At 52.3% G+C, this 9,105-nt stretch overlaps 1 protein-coding gene across 2 annotated transcripts in view; it reads right to left on the bottom strand.

Annotated features, from left to right (window-relative positions):
• Tmprss6 (transmembrane serine protease 6) overlaps positions 1 to 6,297 on the bottom strand; it is a 31,293-nt gene extending 24,996 nt beyond the window's left edge. The window contains exons 1-2 of one of the 2 annotated variants that reach the window (XM_013348731.1): positions 6,104 to 6,297; positions 1,194 to 1,428 (exon numbers count right to left, since the gene is read on the bottom strand). In XM_013348731.1, coding sequence (XP_013204185.1) covers positions 1,194 to 1,428 — 235 coding nt within the window. In that variant the 5' untranslated portion in view covers positions 6,104 to 6,297. The remainder of the gene's footprint in view (positions 1 to 1,193; positions 1,429 to 6,103) is intronic. The other variant, XM_026782623.1, reaches the window with a different exon arrangement.
• Positions 6,298 to 9,105: the final 2,808 nt, after the last annotated feature.

Here is a 9,105-nt window from a genome sequence, read left to right as displayed (position 1 = left end):
ATAACAGATAGATGGATTGATGGGTGGATGACAGATGGATGGATGTTTGGATTATGGATGGATGAATGGATTTATGGATGAATGCTTGACAGGTGGCAGATGAATGGTTGAATGGTTAGATGGTTGAGTTGCTGATGGATAGATGCTGGATTGAGGGATAAGTGAATGAGTGGATGGTGGGTAGACGGATGGTTGATGAATGGGTGATAGATGGTTGGATGGTTGGATGGACAATGGAGAAGTAGATGGATGGATGATTGAATGGATAAATGGATGAGTGGATGGTCAATGGATTGATGGAGGATGATGGATTGTTGGATGAAATGGATGGCAGAGGGAGAGATTGATGGATGGATAAATTAATGAATGGATGTTGGTTGGATGGGTGGGTGGATGGTAGATGTTGGATGGATAGGTGGATGAATGGGTGCATGATGCTTGGACAGATAAATCTTCTACATCATATGGGGAACATTTTCACAGGCGCAGACTAATCTTATCATTCTACTTCCTTCCATGACCAAGAGCTGGAGATGAGCTATTTCCCACCCGCATCCAACACTCAGGAACATCAAGCCATGAATGCATGGACAGAAGGCTTTCTTTGGACCCAGAGCATGGCCGGATGCTCCTGTGGCTCCATGGACTACTTGAGGGATATGATATCAGGTCCAAAGAGGCAAAGTCAGATACGAGGAAGAGGTTCCCAAGCCTGGATGCTGTCTAGTGGTCCCCTTGGTTTTCCGTGCTTAGCCCTGGAGACGCAGAGGTGACGAAGCTGTAGTCCTCTCCCCAGAGGAGCACCTTGGGCTCAAATGAGCAGAGGCATTAATTGGTACCAGGTCCCGTGGGTACCTCTGGGCCTCCTGCAGCAGAGCACATGGCTTTGAGCCCAAGGGATAATCCTGGAGTGCTGTAGGCAAAGAATGGGGTGTGCACATACCCTGGCTTGTCCCGACCCAAGAACTGGGTGCTAAAGAGTCCACCCTCCTCAGCTGAAGGAATCAGGGAGCAGACTAAGGCATGGGACTTACAAAGGTCCAGCAGAATGCCCACCTTGAGGAGAACAGCACCACAGAACCTGGAATCCTGGCCCATCCTACTGTATACACACACAGCCCTGACAGTCTTCCCTACATCCACCCTGAACCCTCCCAGGGTACCACTCCAGCTGGGCCCTCACTTTCCATTACCTAGGAAATACCAAAGCATGACTCCTGCTGAGGCCAAAGCAGCCAAGATCAGCAGTAGTGGCGTGAAGCGGGCGTAGTCTCGGGCTTTTCTCTTGGTGTTTTTGGGGGTCTTGAACATCTCCTCTGGATCAGCAGCTCCCTCGCCATCACCTCCATCGCCCTGCCCACCAGCTGCTTGGGGGACCTCAGCGGGGGGCATCCTGGTAGAACAAGGAAGCTGGAAACATCTTGGCATCTGCAAGGGAGCCTTTGCTGAGACCCAGTGGTGCCCAGAAGCAAGGCAGCACCCCTGCCCTTTGCACGGAAGGACAGGGACTTTGCAAGTGGGGACTGAGAGTGACTGCTGAGCAGCTTACAGGGAGCAGAAGTGGCCTCAGGGGTACATGCCAGAAGGGAGGCGACAGGGCTAGATGATTTGAAACCCTGTAGGTCCTAAGGAAGGGCTCACAAACAGATGGGAGCCATGAATACAGACTTCTGCCACTTTCCCAGTGGCTTCCCTTCCATGCGGGGGCATGTTTTTCCTTCCTTGGGGTATATAACACCCCAATCAATGTATGCACCCCAGTCCCCAGACACTGTGAACCATCCCTGTCCTCCATCCAGACCTGTTGCCCTGCAAGGTTCGGTGACCTTTGCTCTCCTCATCTCAAAAATCTCCTGGGACTGAGGAAAACCGCAGAAGTTCATGATCATCTCATTCCTTCGGGAGACATTTTACATATCACTTTATTTAATCCACAGATTGCCCAGGATATGGACAACTGTCCCCATGTGTTCTTCTTCAGCCAGCCCTCCCCATGTAAGCCTCTTGGGACTTTGAACCCATTGGACAGATGAAGAAAGAGAGACCCCAAGTGTCTTGGAAATAAATCAGGCCAGGATTAGCCAAGCCTCATTTTCCTGGTGTGTTTGAATGACTGGGACTAACACAAATGAAAACAAATTGAAGCTCAGGGAGGCTAAGCCCCTGGCTAAGATCACACAGCAGCAGCTGAGTGTCGCCCCCCCCCCCCCAGTCTGGCTATCTCCTCTAATTATCAAGTTATAGTCAAACGACAATGGAAGGTCACCCTTCCTAGTTCCTTCTGTTGCTCTATCTTAGATACTCCAAAGCAAACTTTGGACACAGAAGGACAGTACCCACCAAGGGCTCCGACACACACACACACACACACACACACACACACACACACCACAGCAAGGATTCTAGTTCACTGAGTTGTTGCTTTCTCTCCTTGTAGCACCTATAGATGTCACTGTGACCCCAAAGTGCACCCCCAGAACATGTGTTGGTAGGAGGAGTCACCTGGACTCTTGGAACAGTCTCCTACCTAGGCTGCCTGCTTCCTGTCCCCTTCTCTGTCACACCCTCCACATTGTCACCAGAAAGTCTCCTGCCCTCTGCCCTCATCCACCTGCTGTAAATTCCCCCATGGCTCCTAGTGCCAGGGCATCCAAGCCTGCTTTCCCTCCCTTCCTCCCTCCCTCCTTCCTCCCTTCCTCCCTCCCTCCTCCCCCTTCTCTCTCCTTTTCTTTGTTTCTTTTTGGTTTTTTGAGACAGGGTTTCTCTGTATAACTTTGGAGTTTGTCCTAGACCTTGCTCTGTAGACTAGGCTGGCCTCGAACTCACAGAGATCCATGTGCCTCTGCTTCCGAGCACTGGGATTACAGATGTGCGACACCACTGCCCGACGTGCTCATTCTCTCTTGTCATAGGCATCACCCTTCATTCAAGACCTCGCCATGAGACTTTATCCTAGTGAAGCCACTAGGAGTGGAACCCTTCTTATGTACTGTCTTGCAATGGGTTCAAGGGTTCAGGGTCCTTGGTGAGTTAAGTCACTCATCTCCTTGCACCTAGGCCACCTTGGTTAGAACCAACATACCTGGCTTTGGGCCTTGTTTCTCTCCGTCTCCCCTTTTAAAATAAGAACTGGGGCTGGGGAGATGGCTCACTGAACAGAATGCTTACTGGGTGAGTGTGAAGACCCAAGTTCGGATCTCCGGAACCCACATCAAAACTGGATGCAATAGCATGCATCTGTAATTGCAGCGCTCCTACAGCAAGATGCAGCATGGAGGCAGGTGAACCCTGCTAAAAACTGGATGCGATAGTGGACATCGATAGTCACAGAGCTGCTATAGCAAGATGGGACGTAGGATAGGTGAACCCTCAGCAGCTTCTGAGCCGGGTAACACAAACAAGATCCTATCCCAAACACGGTAGGAGGTGAGGATTTTTTCTTTAACTAGCACACGTATGTTGCAGAATGCATGCACTGTGTCCATACCCGAAGAAACACACACATTCATACACACAAAAGCAAACCAAACAGAAAGCAGAGCCTTGAGGTGTGCTCGATAGGGTGCATCCACAATCCTAGGCCTCAGGAATCTGAGTCTGAGGCAGGAGGATCCTCTGTTCCAGACTCTGGGCTTGCTTGTTCTAAACAAGCCAGCCAGCAACCAGCAAACGAACAGGCAGCCTTTGCCCTTGTTCACCTCTGGAGCCCAGCTCAGGGTGTTTCCTTCAAATGAACAATGGGTGCTGGGTGTCAGTGGAGCAGCTTATAGGAAGCAGGGCCTGGGGGGTTAGATCCAAAAAGGATGCCGAGTCGCCTCAACCCCCTCAATTGGGTGACAGGTTGAGTCACCCCATTTTGTTAGAGCTCCCAGAGAACCAAAATCTCTGCTGGACATGGCGTTGGGGTTTACAGTGACTACAGAGCCCCTGGCTCCATCTTCTATACCCACTATGAGGAGAGCCACACCACTGCTTTTACTATTAGACAACGGCTTTCATTGTTCTGAGGTCCAGCCTATCATAAAAATATGTGACTCTACCTTCCCACTACACTAAGAACCCACAGCCTTGCTGTGTAGCCCAGGCTAGCCTTCACCTCATTCACCTGAGTGCTGGGGTGTAGGAGTGTGGCCTCCGTCCAGTTCTCCCCATCCTTTTCTGGCATCCCCTTGGCTCATCCTAGCTCCTCTCTCCTCTCTACCACATCTAGGCCATTTCATCTGTTTCTGCCAGACCCACTGTCACTACAATGGCCAGTCACAACCACTTCCATCGGTGAATTCCCACACAACTGCCAAGATGACAACATCACCATGCGTCCAGCTTGCAAGCCACACGTAGCTCCAGCTACCTAGAGCGCAGTCCAAAAGGACCCCACATGTCTTCCTCTGCTTCTCCTCCTTTGACTGAAGACAAACAGCCTGCTGACTCCCACCCCAGGGCCTTTCTGTTTGCCGCCTCCCCTGTCAGGAACGTTTTCCTTCAGTTTGCCTCATGGTCCATACATCTCCTCTGAGCCTTTCCTGCCCCTTTTCCCGCGGACGTCTTCTTCATGGCATTTGTGGAATCCTACTCCCATGATATGCCTATGAGTCTTCTGTCTGCCCGACAACTGCACAAACACAAGGCTTTCTCCATCTTGCAGAGCCTGGTATGGAGTGGGCCTTCACTTGCTGTCCAATGAATGAATGTAAGACCCCAGGTCCTTCCCACCTACCCTAAAGGCGCCACACTCCCCAAAGGCTGACCCATCTCCCACCTCGTCACCACTTCCCCTCTTCCTTCTTGGCATGGGTCTTCTCTTGATTATAAACTTGAATAACAAGGACAATAGTAAACTTTTTGGACCAAGTGCCAGTCACCAGCCTGGGGCATGCCATTAGTTGAATTGTAAGCCCTGTGAATTCTTATTACTGATAATCAGTGCCCCCTTTCCCAGTGTTCCTCTTCTCTGAGCTCCCTCCTGACCCACAAACTCTGAAGCAACCTCTCTACACTCAGTGGAGACAGCAACTTCCTGCTAGAAGCTTTCACAGAGTGTCCGTGGAGGGGTGGTGACCCCATCAGTGCAATGGACCAGGTGGGTGTGCTCTCTGTCTGATCCATGACACGCAGCCCCTGGAAAGGGGGCAATCTTCTCCCCTGGTAGAGCATCTGCAAGACCCAGCCCCTGCTCTGTACCCGCTCCCATCCTCCTGACAGTGGAGCATCCTTGTCCGCCTTCTGCAGGCTGGGTTCACTGGGGCAGGGCTGCTAGGTAGCACAGGGCAGACCTGGATTCAAGCGCAGTGTGAGAGATCTGCCCCAGCCACAGGCCCCATTCCACCTCTCACAGCCTCGGCTGCTTGCTATATGGTCTGTTTAGTGGAATCAGAAGTACCGGCAGATGAACTCCCTAGGACTGAGCAGAAGGGCCCAGCTGGGACTCTGACCCAAGAACATGGGACATACATGTTGGCACCTAGAGGAAACCCTGCTGTGAACGGCTGAAGCTAGGGACCTGAGTGTGGGCCACAGGAGGGGTCTGTTGGGAACTCCTGACACACACTTAAGTCCACGCACACCCACCCCACGGATACACAGAGACTGAGATACCCTGAGGAACGCACATCTACCTGTTCATTATACAGGCCCCTACGTGTACACCCTGGCCTCCCATACACACACACACACACACACACACACGCTTCAGCCTGAGTCAAGGGTCCTGTGTGTAGATCACACAGCTCCGCATCTGCCTTGCTCTCTGGAAAGCCCAGGGTATGAAGCCGTAAGTGGAATGAGAAATAAAGCAACTAGTCCCATAAACTAGGCCTCTCTTGTCTCGGGGCACCTGGATCTCAGGCCACCCAGTCCCTGGAAGCCCTCTGGCATCCTACAACTTACACCCAGGTAGGTTCACTCCACCTACAATCCCCCAGTTGCAGCTTGTGCACCCTGTGGTCTCTGTTCCAGCTCACTGTGACCAATGAGGCCCTGCAAGTCCAGCTCAGAGCAACTCAGGCCCCTCAGAGCTTCAGGAAGCCGGGCCTGACTCTGAGAGGGAGATGTTTCACCAGGCTGTTCATAGATCCTGGTCCCCTGTTCAGAGGCCCCTGCTTACCTTCAAGAGCGGAAGGCAGATGCAAGGCCTGCAAACAGGCCTGGAAGCCTCTGTTTATCCAGGCCAAGGTCTTTCCACCCCCAACTGACCAGCCTAGGCTGGATCAATGGCCTGGAGCCATGGCTTGGGTGCCTGGCCCTTGTCCCCTGTGGCCTGTGGCCCCAAGCTCCATGGGCCTCCAGTCAGGTCCAGGGCAACAATGTAACTGAACACAGGTAAACAGGCAGGAGGGAGGAGGTAAGCAGTGCCCGCCTACCCAGCCCCGCCCTGCCCCATGGGTACCCAGGGAGCAGGCAGGCAGAAGCAGGAGACCTGAGCTCTCCCCCGGGGCCTGTTGCTTGGTGACATTCTTGCCTTGTTACAGCCCCTGGTCCCCCAAGAGCGTGAGTGGGAACAGATTCTGCTGGGGGATTACAGAGGCCTGGTCAGGTGAGAACAGGGGCTCACACATCCTACACTAGCCTGAAAGTTATGGAGACAGAGAAGAGAAGTGGTGTGCGTAGCGGGGGTGGGGGGAGAGGTTGACACTCTCTTCCATTGACCTAGGAACTATCTATTCTACGAAGCCCTGTTGCCGAAAGCAGTGCCCACTGTGGTCCTTGGACATGGCTAGAGTCAGTATGAGCTGAGATGGGCTCATAAGTAATATACACCCCAGATTTCCCAGATCCCAAGTGAGGAAAAAATGTCAGTTATCTCATTGATCATTTGGATAACGGTTGTAGGCTGAAATGTTGGCTTGGCTGCTCTCTTGGGTTAGATGAAATGCGCAACAATGAATCCTGCTGCTTCTTTGCATTTTGGTGCACATCTAGGAAACGGAAGCTGCATGGGAGACTCATGGAAGAATTCTGCAGAACAGTGCTGCCGCAGAGCGGGCGGGTCTCACCCAAACATTTCCTCAAATCACATGAAACAAGCCAGGGTTTCCTGCAGAGAGTTCTATGTGTATCTGAGATTCAGTGTGCTGTGGACAAGTGGTTCCCAGGGCGTGCGTGTGTGTGTGTGTGTGTGTGTGTGTGTGTGTCTCTGTGTCTGTGTCTGTATGTGCGCACGCGCATGCATGTGTGTGTGCACGTGCACAGGTGCACACCAGGCATATAGAAAATATTTGTGCAGTGTGGAATGGATGTGTGGGTAGATGATGCATGTTTGGGGGCGTGGAAAAATATCTGCATGAAGGATGTGTCTGTAGCGTGGAGTGAGTCTTTGTAAAGCACGGGAGATCTGTGTGTACATGGGTGTGGGCATGTTCACAGTGTGATGGCCACAGTTTGTGAGGCAGAAGGTGGGGGGGCTGTGAGGCACCTGTGGCGGGAGAGATGCACATGTATGTGAAGTTTATGGCGTGCAAGGCTGTGGCATGGGAGGGCGTGGCGTGGGAAGCTGTGGGGTGTGGAGAGTGTGAACACACACCTACTCTGTGAGGTCAGCTGCATGCTCAGTAGACGTGGCCCCTTTTGTAACAGAGGAACCAGGGCAAGTCCCTGGGTCTGAGTTATGATAATTGCAGCCATTAGCCCTTCCTGGGCCAACAGGAAAATGGCTGGTATCTGAAAGCCCGGCCTTGTGGGGGTGGAGAGGCATGACTGGTTATTGTTCAAAAGGACAGTAGCTCTCCTGACTGTCCCCTGATCCTCGGCTCTATCTGGGTCCTTGCTCCCACTTGCTCCCACTTATGGGTCTGACCCTTGACCCTATCTATGAGCCACTCATTCCCAACCCAGTTCATTCTCCCTCCTCTCACCCCAGTCTCCAGATTCCATCTTGCAAACCTTCCAAGGGGCAAGAACTGAGGATGGGAACAGGATCCACATACCAATAGGACACAGTCACCCTGAGCCCCTCTCCTATGCCATAGCCTGTTCTCTCGAATGCCAAGTGGCCTGGGCCCTGGTCCAGGCAGGGTGGCACCTGGGAGATCTAAGAAAGATCTTACACAATTGGTGGCCTCTGCACCTGGTGACCACAGCTATTGATCCGCTCAGTCAAGGGGAGGGGCTGGCCCCAGGCAAGCAAGGGCCTCGGATCCCCAAAATCTCAGAGCCTGGATCTATAACTGAGGTGTCTGGCCCTTGTCCTGTGCTCTCTCTGCTCATGCCCACAGCAGAGAAAATAGGGACATACTTTTATATAATTCTACATAAATAGGGACATACTTTTATATACTTCTACATACATGCCATGAAGGCTTACTGCTCATGGAAATCTGTATGCCACGGCACTTCTGGCCCTCAGACTCCTGGGTCCTAGAGTCAGAGAGGCCTGGCTGCTATGGCTTGAAAGCTAGGGGTGCACCTGAGGGCAGATGTAGGCATGAAATGCCCAGCTTATTCGGGTGACAAATGTCAATCCAGAGGTTGGGAAGTCAGGCTGGTTAAAATCGAAGTCTTCCCCTCTGCTGTTATCAAGGTGTGTCACCTCTCCAGGTGGCCATCTCAGGCTTGACAAAGCTGAGTTGTTGAGGGTAGAAAGATGTGAGCTGGACCCTAGTGCAATATGACTGATGTCCGTATAAAAAGGGGGCTTGGAGACAGATATGCATGTGGTGTGTGTGTGTGTGTGTGTGTGTGTGTGTGTGTGTGTGTAGCAAGTAAAGGCAGAGACAAGGTCAGATGTTGTCTCTACATCAAGGACACCACAGGTCGACAACTATTGGATTTTGGGGAAAGGCCTAAAGTAGATTCTCCTCCAGCTCCAGGAGGCAGCAGCCCACTGGCTTGCAGCCTGAATCAATTGCAAGGTACACTTTCCCAATGTCAAGAGCCTGTGCTGTCTCAACACCTCAGCAGACTCACCCAGACTTAAACCAGGATTGGGCATACGCTGTGCAATTGGCTAAATGGGTTTCCATCCTCTTTCAAGTACATACATGCAGCAGAGTGGCCCTCCCCAGCGCACACGTGCAGCAGGGTGCCCCTCCCCAGCACACGCATACAGCAGGGTGCCCCTCCCAAGGGCACACATGCAGCAGGGTGCCCCTCCCCAGCGCACACATGCAG

The sequence above is a fragment of the Microtus ochrogaster genome, chromosome 15 (assembly GCF_000317375.1).
Source record: "Microtus ochrogaster isolate Prairie Vole_2 chromosome 15, MicOch1.0, whole genome shotgun sequence".
Classification (NCBI taxonomy): domain Eukaryota; kingdom Metazoa; phylum Chordata; class Mammalia; order Rodentia; family Cricetidae; genus Microtus; species Microtus ochrogaster.
The sequence above is the reverse complement of the archived record's forward strand: the minus strand, read 5'-3'. Positions and strand labels throughout refer to the sequence as shown.